The 16,819-nt window shown below is 32.8% G+C and overlaps 1 protein-coding gene across 4 annotated transcripts in view; it reads right to left on the bottom strand.

Moving 5' to 3' along the window:
* CSN1b (COP9 signalosome subunit 1b) overlaps positions 1–16,819 on the bottom strand; it is a 279,185-nt gene that overhangs the window by 211,186 nt on the left and 51,180 nt on the right. For all 4 annotated transcript variants that reach the window (XR_016549486.1, XM_090404906.1, XM_090404895.1 and 1 more), the window contains exon 5: positions 7,935–8,070. Coding sequence is in view for 3 of the 4 variants with exons in the window: in XM_090404906.1 (XP_090261032.1) it covers positions 7,935–8,070 (136 nt within the window). In the remaining variant the exon portion in view is untranslated. The remainder of the gene's footprint in view (positions 1–7,934; positions 8,071–16,819) is intronic.

A 16,819-nucleotide genomic window follows, 5' to 3' on the forward strand; every position in this document is an offset into this window, starting at 1 on the left:
CGTGGAGGGGAAGAATGAGGTTGTTAAGATAAAATTTTCATTTCAAGACAAATAGTTGAAAATCATGGAAATATAACAAGGATAAGTTTTGTAGATCTGAAAAAAAAAAAAAAAATAAATAAATAAATAAATAAACATATGACAAATGTGCCAAATCAAGAGAAAAACTGTTCAAAATGCTACAGTTATATGGTATCAATGTGACCTTATATCAAGCAATAGATAATACTGTACCTATATTTGAGTTGTAAGTCATCACCATCAGAATCAAATTCCTGACATTTACCCTCAAGGGGGTGTACAGGATATGATAGTACTACATGAAAAATTCACATCATTACTAACTTCCAATCTACAATTTTACTCCAAATCAATCTATTACCTGTCAAGGCTCAACAAGGATTATCAGATCTTATATTTCTATCTTCTAAGGCACTTTTTACCATATCAATCCACCTATATCTTGGTCTTCTCTGGGTCTTTTTCCTGCCAACCTGGCAGAGAACACTTGTTTTGCTAATCTTTCCTCGCCCATTCTGTTTAAGTGACCATACCACCTGAGATTAGCTCTGCTAACGTATTCCTGGATGCTGACAATGTCAAGTTCTTTCCTAATATCCTCGTTTTTAATATGATATTGCCATTGATGCCATCTGTTCATGCCCCTAATCTTTCTCAGGAATCTCATATCTGAGGTCTCTAGTCTTTGGTCAAGTGTTTCACTTCTGACCCAGCTCTCAGATCTATAAGTTAAAATTGGCTTGAATACTGTCTTGTATACAGCTAATTTAGTGTTTTGGATAATTTCTCTCTTATTCCATATAAATTTATTCAATTGACTTCCTACCATACCAGCTTTGTTGATTCTGTTGTCTATTTCCATATTTAATTTACCATCTTCACTAAAAATCATGCCTAAGTAGCTGAAATGTTTTACTTGTTCTATAGGTTCTCCATTCACAATGCAGTTCATATTTTCAGTGCTTCTGCCTATTTTCATTGTCTTTGTCTTTTTATTGCTGACGTTCATACCATATCTATTACAACAGTTATTCATTTTGGTCAGAGAATCTTGCAGACTTGTAGCGGATTTATTTAGAAGTATAACATCATCCGCATAAAGTAAAGAGCTGATATTAACATCTCTAATTGATATCAAATTTAATACCACTTTCCTTCATAATGTGATCCATATAGATAATGAATAACAGAGGGGTTATTGTACATCCTTGTCTCACACCAGATTTAACATTAAACCATCTTCCTGTACTTCCTTCAATTCTAACTGCTCACTTACAACTCAAATAAAGACTAAGTATTGCTTGATATAAAGCTCCATTGATGCCATATAACTGTAGCATATTGAATAGCTTCTCTCTTGGCATCTTGTCATATGCCTTTTCCAGATCTACAAAACGTAAATACAGATCTTTGTTATGTTCCCATGATTTCTCAACAATTTGTCATAAAATGAAAATCTGATCCTGACAGCCTCTATTTGGACTGAATTCAGCTTGTTCTTCACCAAGCTTCTCTTCCACAATCCTTCTCAACCGTTTCTCAAGTATACTGGCATAAATCTTATCAGGAACACTCAGTAGAGAAATACCTCTGTAATTCTCACATTCAGTTTTATTTCTCTTTTTATATATGGGTACTATGAAAGCTCTACTCCAATCATCTGGAATTCGTCCCTCTGTCCAGTCCCTCTGAACTATGCACTGCAGCCACTGTAAGACTTTTAACCTTCATACTTGAGCATTTCTGGTTAAATATCATCTAATCCATCTGCCTTTCCACATTTCAGACTTTTGTTGGCTTTTCAATTTCAACTATGGATATGTATTCCTGATTGCATGCCTGATCAGTGTTTTTTATCACTGTGCTGTCATCACTGCTAGTTTCATTTAGCAATTTTTCAAAGTAATTACTCCATACTTCAAGGATATCTTTCTCTCCATTTTCATATCACCTCTAATACCTTTTACAGCACTCTTTCCTCCATTTCTGAGCTTCTTCAACAATCTTCAGAATATCTTGCCACTTCTTGATATTTATTTTCTATGTTCTTTACCAAATTCTTCAAATGACTTTTGTCATTTGAAGAATTTGTTAAAGCTAGTTTTACACAGTGTTTAGCTTTCTTACATTTGTCTGTATTCTCTAAGAGCAGAAGTTGACTTATTTGCTTGGAGCTTTTGATATGCTTTCTTCTTTTCCTTCACTGCCTGTTTAACTTCCTGAGTCCATCATGGAGTTCTGATTTTTCTATCCTTGTAAACAACCTCACGTCTCTCTGGCTGAATCAATCAATGTTTTCTTCAGAGCTTTCCAACGAATCTCCAAGGTTTGATTCCTGTTCTCAAACTCTTTCATTTTTTCTTGAATAATATTTGTATATTTCAGTCTGCAGTCCACATCTGAGTGCTGTCAACTTTTATTCACTTTAAAACTTTCTTATATGTTCTTCTTTTCAATATGAAATTCAATTTTATCCTGCTCAAGACTAAATGGTGATCACTTCCAATTTCAAATCCTCTGTACACTCTAGTGTCCTGCACCAGAGCGAAAACATCACTCGATAATAACATAGTCAATGAGACTTTTCTTATTCCTAGCATCTTCTCTCCATGTGAATTTGTGCACATTTATATGTTGGAACATGGTGTTAGTAATAACCAGTCCATGTCCTGAGCAGAAATCCAACAAGTGTTTGCCATTATTATTAGCTTTGCTCTTTTCTCCAAATTTTCCCAAAATATTTTTGTATTTTGGGGTTTAAGGATCAAAGCTACATAACTGAGAGGAGACCTCCACATAGCCTTTAAATGAATGCAGAGAACCAATCAAGGCTTCTGACCTAATGTCCAATCCTCACCTTCTCGTGGTGCACCCTGTTAGTTATCTACCTGGATACTGAACGACTGAGGATGGGCTGGCAATTTGGGATTTAGCAGACCAAATTGGATTCTATTTGGCTTAAAACACAAATAAAAATGATGGTACAACATGACAGAATTTCATGCCAGCTCTAATGTCGCCCGGTTAAACAAGGCCCTCTATTGTTTTGGCCAGGGAATCAGGATGAATAGCGAAAAGTCAGGTACTGGGACAAACCCTGAAACACACCCCAACTCAACATCGCCAGAGTTCAAGATTGGTACTATCAACATAAGAAGCCTGAATGGCAAAGAAATGGAGCTAGCTTAGGAATTGGATAAGTACCAGATTGATATAATAGGGATGACTGAAATAAAAAAAAAAAAAAAAACTGTGAGTTGTAAGTCAGTAGTTAAAACTGAAAGAAGTACAGGAAGATGGTTTGATGTTCAATCAGGCATGAGACGAGTATACACATTATTTCCACTGTTATTCATCATCTATATGCATCACGTGATGAAGGAAAGTGGTATTAAACCTGATATCAAAATTGGAGATGTTAATCTTTACTAATTTAATCTTGTTTACTTTGTGCAGATAACATTATATATATATACAGATTTATCTAAATAAATACAGTACAAGTCTGCAGGATTCACTGACTAAGCTGAATAACTGCTTTAATAAATCTTGAATAAAAATCTGCAATAAAAGGCAAAGATACTGAAATATGTAGAAACATTGAAAACATCAACTGCATCCTGAATGGAGAACTTATAGAACATTTCAACTATTTAGGCACAATTTTTAGCAAAGATGGCAAATTAAATAGGGAAATAGACAAACAGAATTAGCATATCTGGTGTGGTAGGAAGTCAAATGAATAAATTTATATGGAATAATTAGTCTAAACTAATGGTATATAAGGCTGTATTCAAACTAATTTTAACTTATGTATCTAAGCTCTGGAAATAAAACACTTGATCAAAGACTGGAGATCTATATGAGAGTTCTGAGAAAGATTAGGGGAGTGAATAGATGGCATTAATGGGAGTATCATATATTGAAAATTAAGATATTAAGAAAGAACTTGTGTTAACACGAATGTGCTAACCTAAATGTTTTAGCAGACTTAATCTCACATGTTATGGTCACTTAAATAGAATGGGAAAGGGAAAGTTAGGAAAACAAGTGTTCTTTGCCAGGATGACGGGGAAAAGACCTAGAAGAAAACCAAAATCTAGATATATTGATCCAGTAAGCAGTGTTTCAGAAGAGAGAGACATAAGATCTGATAATATTGAAGTATTGAGAGATAACCGATTAATTTAGAGTAAAACTGTCAATAGGAAGTTAGTAAGATTTAACTTTACATGAAGTACTATCATAATATCATGTACACCCTCTGAGGGTACACATCAGGAATCTGATGATGACAATGAAATATGTCCAAAGATAAATATCAGAAAAATGGCAAAAAGTTGTATAGCCTATTGAAAAAGAGAAGATTAGAAATAAAGGAAAGTATACTGCAAAATGAATAAGAGATGATAAAGTTGACATGAAAAGGTTCTAGCTGTCTGGAGTAACTGCTTTGAAAGAGTGTTAAATGAAACAAGCAATAACAGAAGAGTGGCGGAACACATTCAAAGCTTAAGTATATCAGATCTCTGACCAGAGATGCTTGCATATATAAAATGTAGAAAACTTTTACACTGGCTACATTATATAATTCAGAAGGTTGAATTCCAGATGAATGGAGCAGAGCTTTCATAGTACCCATCTATCATGTACACCCTCTGAGGGTACACATCAGGAATTCGTTGATGACAATGAAATATGTCCAAAGATAAATATCAGAAAAATGGCAAAAAGTTGTATAGCCTATTGAAAAAGAGAAGATTAGAAATAAAGGAAAGTATACTGCAAAAGGAATAAGAGATGATAAAGTTGAAATAAAACTGATCAAAACTGAAGATGAATTTCCCTATTGAGTGTTGTAGGTAAGGTTTAAGCAAGCATACTTGAGATGAGACCAAGACACATAAGGAAACAAATGTTTTTCACTGACTGCATGATAAAGTTGATATGAAAAGATCCTAGCTGTTTGGAGTAACTGCTTTGAAAGTGTTAAATGAAACATGCAGTAACAGAAGAGTGGTGGAACATAACTCAGAAGACATGGTCGGAAGGTTGAATTGGAAAACAGCTCTCATAATACCCATCTATCGAAAGTGAAATAAAACTGAATCAAAGAATTACAGAAAAACTTCCCTACAAAATATGTCAGGTGAGATTTATGCAAGCATAGCTTAAAAATAAATAAATAAATAAGCTATGAAAAAACTGTAGAAGAGAAACCTGGAGAAGAACAAGCTAGGTTTAGGCCAAACAGGGGTGAGGTGTCAGGATCATATTTTCACTTCAAGACAAACAGTTGAGAAATTATTGGTATACAACAAGGATCTGTATTTGAATTTCATACATCTAAAAGAAAAAAACAGAATATGAAACGATGCCAAGAAAAAAGCTTTTCAAATTGCTACAATTATATGGTGTAAATGGGATATTCTATTGAGCAACACAGTGTTTATTTAAGTTGCAAGTCAGCATTGAGACTAAAGGAGGAACAGTAAGATAGTTCGATATAAAATCAGGTATAAGACAGAAATGCACACTATTTCCACTGTTATTCATCATCTATATAGATCACATTATGAAAGAGTGGCATTAAACCTGATTATCAAAACTGAATATCTCCAATTTTGATTATCAAAATTGGAGATATTCAACTCGGCTGTTTAATTCATCCAGACAATATATCTAGTACATATCTTTGGGATTCATTAACTGAATAACTATTCCAGTATTTTCATGCAAGACTGCAGCAACAAATTTGACAAGTAAGTTACTAAGAAAGACAATGATAACAGACTACTACTAAAAACATCATCTACATCCTGAATTGAATACAGAATCTAAAGAACAAGTAAAATGTTTCAGATATTTAGATAATTTTTAGTGAATATGCAAATTAAATATCGAAATAAATATCAGAATAAGCAAGAGTGAGAGGGGAAGTCAACAGTAAATTCATATGGAATATGAGAGAAATTAGTGAAAATACTGTATAGAAGACAGTGTTCAAACCAATTTTAACTGATGAGTCTGAGAGCTGAGGTAGAAATAAAATAGCTCATTAAACACTATAGACCATAGTTATATGAGCCCTGAGAAAAATAATGGGACTGTCAGATGGCATCAATGGCAGAATCATACTACAAATCAAGATATTAGTCAATCAGTATTAGTCAATCTGAAAACTGACTAATATCTTGATTTGTCATTCACTCTGAAAATTGACTGATTGAAAATCAATCAATTTTCAGATGATAGAGCGAATTTAAGGTCACTTCAACAAAATGGGAAAGTTTCCAAAAGCTAGCAAAACTTGTTTGATGCCATGATGCCTGGATACTTCACATGCAACCTTTGTTTATGTTTAGGTGAAGAATTAAACAATATAATTTCTTGATAAATACAATTTAAATTTTCTTGTATGCTTGTGTCTTGAGCCAACGTGAAGATATCATTCTCAACATTTCTTGATTCTTCTCAACACGAGAATTTGTGTACATGTTTATGCTGGAGCATAGTACTAGAAATGACTAGTCCATGGGCACATACTTACTGTTATTGTTAAATTTGATGGTTTTTTTTTTTTTTTTTTTCAAATTTTCCTCCATTTCTATTTCACTAGTACTAATTTCCTTCTGCTCTTAGATATTCAACTATAACTAGCTTTTCCTCTTTTTTTTTTTTTTTTTTTTAATATGAACTACTTTCTCAAAGAAAGAATTTTATAGTCATCAGAGAAAGTAGTTTAATATGAACTACTTTCTCTGATGACTAAAAATTCTTTCTTCTTTGTTAGTAAAAACTTTTGTGGGACCACTAGCATGACTAAGTGTCATTGTCCTACTCTGCATTTTGATTTTTGCTTTTCATCATTCTAAATGAAATTTCCTGCAAAAAGATTTATTCCTTCCTTTCTCTGATCATTATTTCTTGAATATAGTATCTTCTAGTTGTTATTCAGAAGAATGATGACTGCTTTTTTCTTTCTTCATTCTTTCTTTTTTTTATTGATAACACTAATCATACCCAGATGAGTCTTTAACTCCATGAGGTCTTGGGAAATAATAATAATAATAACACTAATCATGTTGATATGGTACTTCAATTCTCCTGACAGTACTACTACTTTTCCATAGATACTTTTTAACTCTGATTATGACTATCTTCAATTCTGCTGACGTTCAGTTCAAATTTGCTCCAGTAACTGCCTTTTCACTGTTCACTCTTGTTTCTTCATGGAGACTTTTTAACAGGGTGAACTTTCAGTTACCATGAATAAAATTTCATCTTGTTGTATCATCGCCATCTTTTGGTTTAAGCCAAAAGTTAGAAATACAAAAGCCAATACAAAATACAATTTGGCTGGCTAAATGCCTGAGATAGCATCTAATTCAGGCAAAAATCAGAATGGTTCAACATTTTTATTTATTTATTTTTAAGGATTCCAAGTGTTAAACTTAAATAAAATCCCTCCAACTGGAATACTAAAATAATTTGCATACAGAAAAACAAAATTAATCTAATAGATGCCTGTGCATTTAGCAAAACACATCTAAAAAAAATTAAAAAAAAAAGTGCTGCTCATTACAGAATAGATCAATGCACCTTAATAAGTGCATTTTAATAGAATTCTTACACTCTGCTGTATCAGACTTTTCATTTTAATGTATCAAGAAAGAACGTTACTTGGAATACTAAAATAATTTGCATACAGAAAAACAAAATTAATCTAATAGATGCCTGTGCATTTAGCAAAACACATCTAAAAAAAATTAAAAAAAAAAGTGCTGCTCATTACAGAATAGATCAATGCACCTTAATAAGTGCATTTTAATAGAATTCTTACACTCTGCTGTATCAGACTTTTCATTTTAATGTATCAAGAAAGAACGTTAATATTCACACATATGTATTACCTTAATAACGTTGAGACACATGTTGACAACATGTTTACCACTTGTACAGTAGTCACGAGCTCGGGAGTAACATTTTAAAGCATTGCTAAGATCTCCACAGTCTAAGTAATGGTCTCCAAGATCATCATGCCCTCTCCTATAATCAAAACAAAATTCAATCAGAATTAAGATCTTCAAAAGATATCATAAATGAGGTGAAAACAAAACAGAGGAAAATCATTAAAATATAATAATTATTCTTCTTATTTCAATCTGAAAAAAAAGTTTTCTTATATTTGTAACTCAAAATTCTATTAAGAATTAGGAATAAATTCTTTTTGATTTAGCAGCATTAAATAAAAAAACAAGACTATATATTTTCTTGTCAAGTATAATATATATGCCGTATATGTCGGCATATAAGATGAGGCCTAAATTTTAGGCTATTTTTAGGTTTTAAGCTTATGTCGGTTGTATAAGATGACCCCCCAATTTACAAAAACCCTTCAGGTGTTTTTGTACATTTTCACAAAAAAGGATGGATGGATGAAAATGGTGTAAAAATAACGTGTGGAACACATGACCAGGCAGTATAATGAAGAAACGTAGTGCATTAGTATGGGATATGTTTTGTAGTCATTTAACTGAGAATACTAAAAGTCTTCTAGAAAAAAATAACACAAAAATTGCTATTATACCAGGTGGTTTAATTCTATGTTGCAACCACTAGATGTCTGCTTGAACAAACCATTTAAAGATCACATGTGAGAAGAATGGAATAATTGGATGTTGACTGGTGAAAAATCATTTACAAACGGTGGATCTATGCACGCTGCATCACTTGATATGTTGTGCAATTTTGTGATCAAAGCATGGAATAATGTAAAAGTAGAGACTGTAATAAAATCATTTAAAAAGTGTGGTATCTCTAATCTTATGGATGATATGGAAGATGATCTGTTGTGGGACACTGATGACGATGAAAACAAAATCAATTCACCGGATTCGAATTGGGATCCATATGACCATCATTTAAACAATGAATCTGAAGAACTATTTTCAACAGATGATGAAGAAAATTAACATAAAATTGAGGTTAATAATTATTATTTGTTTTTTAAGACTTACATCTATTGTAATTGAAAATAACTAATTTTTTGTTACATAAATTTATGTAACAAAAAATTAATCTAATTTGTTTATAAACACTGCCTATTTTCTTATATAACGATGTATTATAACTATTTAAATGTTCATCCAAGAAATTATGCTTTCCTTTTTATACTTGCCATATAAGATGACCCATGATTCCGAGGGTTTTTCTGTAGTATTTGAGAGTCGTCCTATACGCCGACATATATGGTATACCTCAGTGGTAAAACTTCCTTCCTGCATAAAGGATGATAGGCTTTGTTTCTTTAGAATTTGCAACTTTGATTCAAACTGAAGACTGTACTTTCAGTTGGAATCAAAGTTACAATTTATAGCAGAATGTCAAATTCTCATTTTTCATTATATGAAATAAAAAATAAAATAAAATAAAACTTATTTTGCACATGCCCATGCCTTCTTACCTAGTAAAGATCACGTAACAAGAAAGTTTGTCTAAGTCTGAGTGGAGAGGAGGGATTACCAGCATTAGCTAATATTAAAAGATAGAGGATAGCACAAAACATCTCAGATACAGCATCACACAGAAATACACTGCAGGTTTTGTGGAAGAATTGATTCAGTGGAATGCGTTAGCGAAGCTAATCTTAGGTGGTATGGTCACTTAAACAGAATGGGCGAAGAAAGATTAGCAAAACAAGTGTTCTCTGCCAGGTTGGCAGCAAAACGACCCAGAGGAAGACCAAGATATAGGTGGATTGATATGGTACAAAGTGCCTTAGACGATAGAAATATAAGATCCGATAATGTTGGAGTCTTGACAAGTAACAGACTGATTTGGAGGAAAATTGTAGATAGGAAGTTAGTAATGATGTAATTTTTTTCATGTAGTACTATCATATCCTGCACACCCCTTGAGGGTACACGGCAGGAATTTGATGATGATGATTGATTCAGTGGATGCAAAGTCATGCCTACTGCAGCAAAAGAATACTTAAAAAATTTCTACAAAGGTAATGTGCGAAAATTTACTAAATGTCTCTCTCTCTCGGGTTAGAAATCATTGTATTTTATCATTATAAATAGTTTGTTTAGTAAAATCAAAATGTTGATAAGCCTTATAACACTCAATTTATATGACCTTGGAAGTATTAATTGAATGAGCCTTATATGACTTTAATTATACCTCTAATTCATCAACTAATAACCATTTATACACAATTTTCAAATTACGATATTTGCCGGCGTATAAGACGCACCCCCTTTTTTGTACACATTTTTTAGGAAAAAAGATTTTTTAGATCCTCTTCCTGATTCTTCCAAGTTCTTACCATTCTCTCAGTTGGGGGTTGGCCCGAAATGCCTCTCTGCAGCATTGGTTCCATGTCCTTTAGCACATGCAATCACACGTAGCTTGTATACAATATTGTAGCAATGCTGACACCTTTCAGCCATAATTTGCCAAGAAATTTAGAGAAATTTTAACGGCAGAAATTTATCACCGTTCACAACAACCGCGACAACAATTGGAAAGTTTAAACGAACAGGAACACAGCTGTGATCATCGATGACAGCGCATGCGCATCCACTGAACTCTACGTAACTGGAATGCTCTCACACACCACAAGGAAGCAAGAAAGAAATTGCGTAACTCGGAACAGAGAAAATTTCCCGAAACGAAAGTAATAAAAAATTGAGTATCGGCGTATAAGATGCACCCTGTTTTTCAGACCTATTTTCAAAGAAAAAAGTGTCTCTTATACACCGGCAAATACAGTAATTATTATAATCATCCATAATCACCCATAAATAAAAATCAAGCTTATAACATGTTGATTGGATTTTAACAGTATAGATGCGAACACATATTGATAAGAAAATAACTATTTATTAACTTAAATGCTAATATTTCGCTGGTATTATATCCAGCATCTTCAGAGCATACAAACAAAGTTTGTTACAGTAGCGAGACAACTTCAATCCGGTGTAACAGTGGGACTAGTATGAGTAATTGTAGCATGCAACACAAAGACTAAAAGTCCTAATTAGGTGCCATCTAAGTTTAAAAAAAAGCAGATATTAATTTGGTCTTAGGATGACTGTCTCCCAAATCTTTAGTAGATTTATACAGATTTATAATTTTGGAAGATTTGGGAGACAGTCATCCTAAGACCAAATTAATATATATATATATATATATATTTTTTTTTTTTTTAAACTTAGATGCCGCCTAATTAGGACTTTAGTCTTTGTGTTGCATGCTACAATTATTCATACTAGTCCCACTGTTACACCGGATTGCAATTGTCTCACTACTGTAACAAACTTTGTAGTTCGCACCTATACTGTTAAAATCCAATCAAGATGTGTGACGAACACATAAGTCTTTCCACGCGATCAAGCTTATAACAGTGGTAGTCAAGACAGAAGTTTGCGCTTTTGGTGGGATTCATATGAAACAGATAGCAACAATGGTAAGATGGTCCAAAATAAACAGAAATAACACTGAAAAGCATGTAAATCATAATGCATCGAGTTAGTGGTTACATGAGTTACTCTCAGATTAAGCTCATTTATTCCCAATCTAACTGCAGTCAGACATATGGAGTATCTTACAAATAATTGATAGTTATTAACTTTTATATAAGTATTTAAATTTTTCACAGCATAAACTTATTATCTTAGTGATGACTCTCTTTAAATATGAATGAATTATAATGGATAATATGAAATACTCGAGTCACAAAATTAATTTGCACACTTCTGTAGGCAGGATGCACAATTCATAAACTCAATTATTCATTCAGACCTTCATTTATTTACAAATCAACTGCTAAAGTCTGATACAAAACGAAATTACGAAATGCAAGTTTGTTTTCAACTGAATTAATTAATCTGATCATCAATAAATCAATATTATTCTTGTAAAGTTGATGTCACTGATTACTCCAGTACAGCAAGACCTACATGTTATGATTAGGTTCATTTGTAACATCATCATGCATATCAAGGATTTAGGCCTAGCGCGGCCTGTTCTGGCCTTAGAAGTCACCGTTGAATCTTTTAAGAGTATGTCCTGGTTTTCTTTTTCCTAATGGCTTGTACTTTAAGGCTTGTTTTGGTAATCTTTCTATTTTCATTCTTTGAACGTGTTCCATCCATTTATGTTTATATTTTTTAAATTTTTTCTATTACTGATTCTTGGTTTAATTCTTTCATAATTTCTTTGTTTCTTTTGTGATCAAATAGAGTATACCTTGCAGTTTTTCTCATAAACTTCATTTCTGCTGTTATTAATCTTTGTTTGTCCTTTTGTTTTATTGTCCAGATTTCACTTTCATACAATAAGACTGGTAGGGTTAATGTATTGTATACTTTTAGTCTGGTTTGTTTTTGAACTAGGTTTGGTTTAAATATAGAATTAATTACACCTGTTATTTTTAAATATGTTGCAATTTTTACGTTTATATCTTTGTCATCTTCATATGTGATCATACATCCTAGGTAGTTAAATGAATTCACATGTTCTAAAATCTTGTTATCTATTACTATCTTAGTTCTTGCTGGGTCTTGTTCTTTAAAGGCCATAGTTTTTGATTTTTCTGTTGATATTATCATACCATAATTTTTGGCTATCTCATTTAGATCTAAAATAGCTTTCTGTAAGTTACCTTCAGAATTTGTAATTATTATTTGGTCGTCAGCAAAAAGAAGAGTGTTCAAGTTCACAGTAGGAAAAAGTTTAATACCATGATGGAAATTTTTATTCCATTTTATTATTATTTCATTTAGGTAAATATTAAAAAGAGTTGCTGAAAGGGACCATCCCTGTTGGACCATTTGGTTTATCTCTCTTGTATATGATAGCTCATGATTTAATCTTATTTGTATTTGATTATTTTCATATCTCATATGATATCAAAATTGGAGATGTTAATGTCAGCTCTTTGCTTTATGCGGATGATGTTATACTTCTAAATAAATCCGCTACAAGTCTGCAAGATTCTCTGACTAAATTGAATAGCTGTTGTAATAGATATAAGGTCAGCAATAAAAAGACAAAGACAATGAAAATAGGCAGAATCATTGAAAATGTCAACTGTGTTGTGAATGGAGAACCTGTGGAACAAGTAAAACATTTCAGCTACTTAGGCACAATTTTTACTGAAGATGGTAAACTAAATATAGAAATAGACAACAGAATCAGCAAAGCTGGTATCGTGGGAAGTCAATTGAATAAATTCATATGGAATAAGAAAGAAATTAGTCGGAACACTAAATTAGCTGTATATAAGACTGTGTTCAAACCAATTTTAACTTATGGATCTGAGAGCTGGGTCAGAAGTAAAACACTTGACCAAAGACTAGCGACCGCAGATATGAGAGTCCTGAGAAAGATTAGAGGCGTGAACAGATGGCATCAATGGCAATATCATATTAAAAATGAGGATATTAGGAAAGAACTTGACATTGTCAGCATCCAGGAATGCGTTAGCAGAGCTAATCTCAGATGGTATGGTCACTTAAATAGAATGGGAGAGGAAAGATTAGCAAAACAAGTGTTCTCTGCCAGGTTGGCAGCAAAACGACCCAGAGGAAGACCACGATATAGGTGGATTGATACGGTACAAAGTGCCTTAGACGATAGAAATATAAGATCTGATAATGTTGGAGTGTTGACAAGTAACAGACTGATTTGGAGGAAAATTGTAGATAGGAAGTTAGTAATGATGTAATTTTTTCATGTAGTACTGTCATATCCTGTACACCCCTTGAGGGTACATGGCAGGAATTTGATGATGATGATGATTATTTTCATATATGCTTATGATAGTTTTTAGGATATTATTTGGCATTTGTCTTTCTTTTAATATGTTAAATAAAATGCTTCTTTTAACTTTGTCAAATGTTTTTTCAAAGTCAATAAATGCAATATGTGTTTCTAAATTGTATTCTCTTCTTTTCTCTATTATTAAATTTAGGCAAAAGGCCGGGCCTATACATGATCATCCTTTCCTAAATCCATTCTGTACTTCTAAAATAATGTTTTCAGAATATTTCATTAGTTTGCTATTTAAAATTCTGCAATATATTTTGTAACAGGAATTTACTATACTTATACCTCTATAGTTTTTAGGGTCATCTCTACTATCTTTTTTAAAGATAGGAATCACAATTGCTTTTTTTCCATTCTATTAGGGAGGTTACCAGTTGAATAAATTTTATTTAAAAATAATAGGAGAGTCTTTCTTTGAATTTTTTCCTGCATATTTACATAGTTCTGAACCTAGCTTATCCTCTCCAGGTGATTTTCCATTTCTTGTTTCTTTCAGGCTGATTTCTAATTCTTCTTTAGTTATTTACTTTTCATTTTCATTAAATATTTGCCAGTTGTCTTTTTTAAAATATTTATCTGTCCACAATTCTGTGTAGAAATTTAGAAATTCTTCTAATTTCAATTCGGTGTTTAATTTTATGTTTTCTTTAGTATCTGCATTTAAGTGGTTCAAAATCTTATATGCATTGGACCTTATTTTTTATAAATCATGTACTAAATTAGAAACAAATTTGTTCCATGATTCTCTATGTCTTTTTCTGACTTCTCTTTTAGCTATGGCTCTTATTCTTTTATATTCTATTTCCATTTGTAACATATAATTTTAAATCATTTTCAAATTTTTTGCAAAATTTTGGAACTTTAAGTTGTCAAGTCTGAACCAAAACTGAGATGGCAACAAATTTTAGTAAATATCTCAATATCAAATTTTGTTAAAACCAATCCAGCCAGAGTGGAGCTGTTTTATGATTATGCACAGTAAGATGGAAAAATAAGTATGGTAAATACACACGCATTTTTGTTAAATGCACCAAAAATGGTCTGAATTACAAATAAAGGATTACATTAACTTCTTGTTGCCTATCAAAGAAATTAAAAAGAGCAAGAGAGAGAGAGAGCATTTCCTTCCATATTACACTTTCACAATATGTGGTAGTTGGTAAGACTTTTCACTGTTCACCTTGGCCTGGAGGAAAAGTTACATTGTTAGCTCAAGGCAATTAAATTTGCCAAGTAGTGGTGGTGTGTACTGGAGTGACAGCATGTAAATAGTAGCAGTAGTTTTGAAACAGTATGAAGTGAAGTGGAGATGAACAGAATGAAATATTTAGTGGAGTGTTGCTATAGACCTGGTAATATGGAGGGTAGTGAGAAGGAAATGTATAGGCAAATCGGTCTAGCTAATTAAATTATGTCCACATAGCCAATTACACACAAGCCAATTATGTCCATGTTGTGTAAAATCTCGCGAGAAATTATTTTTTCAACGAATTATCGCTAAGGATTTTCCAATTTTTTTGTCAAAAATTATAAGAAAAAAATGTGCTCGATAAGATGTAGAAATATAAAAGAATAAATTACTGTTAGAATGCACCTGCACTTTAGACTTGTAAAAGCTTAAAAGGAGTTAAGCAAGATTAGCGCAGAATACCACCAAAATCGTAACATCAAGCGACGACGCTGTTAATAATTTGTACAAAAACCTTGCACTTTGAAGAATGTTATGAACCAGTTGCCTGTCATCTATTCCAGCTCAAGGAATGCCTGGTTTACAAGTGACATTTTTTTTGACTGGTTTTTCAATCTCTTTATACCTGAAGTGCAAAACTACCAAGAAGAGGTCCTGAAAATCTCTCCTGAAGATGTAAAATCTGTTTTACTTCTTGATAATTCATCAGCTAATCCTAATGCAGAAAAGTTGGTTAGTAGGAATGGAAGTATAAAATGTATCTTCCTTCCTCCAAACATTACATCTATAATACAGGCTCTAGACCAAGGAGTTATTGTTGCCTCCAAGAGATTGTATAAGTCTCTTGAAAAGGTGATGGTTGTCTTCAAGAAAGAAAACAATCCAAAGACGACAGAAGAGGAGCCAGGACACTTCAAAATTTGCCCGCATACTACATCAAGTCCGCTATTTTTAATTTTGGCTAATGGCTGGACCAAGTTACGGAACAGGAGTGAACCAGAATACGATTTCAGAGGTTTTGAAACCTCTGATTTCCGTGAAACTTTGATGCGAGCTGGTGATAATGTCAGTTAGAACGACATTGAACAATGGCTAGACATTGACGAAGGTGCTCAGGCTAACAAATTCTCAGCCAGGAAGAGATTGCTGAAGATGTTCTACAGGGCGATCAGGAGGTTGATAACAAGGAAGAAGAAGCAGTTCCAGCTGGTCCGAAACTATCGGTGGTTAGAGAACACATGGACATCATCTCATTCATAGGCGCATCTTCAGATCCAGATATGATTGCTTAACGAACATTTTCGGCAATTCTGATCATTAATTATTAAGAAACAGTATAAAAGTGGAAAGCGACTGAAACTTGATGTTTCAGTTGCTTTTTCAAACTCAATCCTAGTGTAAAATGGTATTTACATAAAAATGTTCTCTTCTCCTGAAAATATATTAATACTGTACCACTGAAAGTGTTTTATTTTCAATACTATTCCTAAGATTCACGATTTAACGGACAATCCTTAGCCCCTAATAGTCTGTTAAATCGAGAGTTTACAGTATTTCTGTCTTCTAAGGTACTTTTTTATATCAATCCACCTATATCTTGGTCTTCCTCTGGGCCTTTTTCCTGCCAACCTGGCAGAGAACTTGTTTTGTTAATCTTTGCTCTCCCATTCTGTTTAAGTGACCATACCACCTGAGATTAGCTCTGCTAACAATGTCAAGTTCTTTCCTAATATCATTGTTTTTAATGATATTGCCATTGATGCCATCTGT

Source organism: Typopeltis vanoorti, chromosome 2 (genome assembly GCF_054136105.1).
Source record: "Typopeltis vanoorti isolate ZY-2024b chromosome 2, IOZ_Tvanoo_1.0, whole genome shotgun sequence".
Taxonomy (NCBI): domain Eukaryota; kingdom Metazoa; phylum Arthropoda; class Arachnida; order Uropygi; family Thelyphonidae; genus Typopeltis; species Typopeltis vanoorti.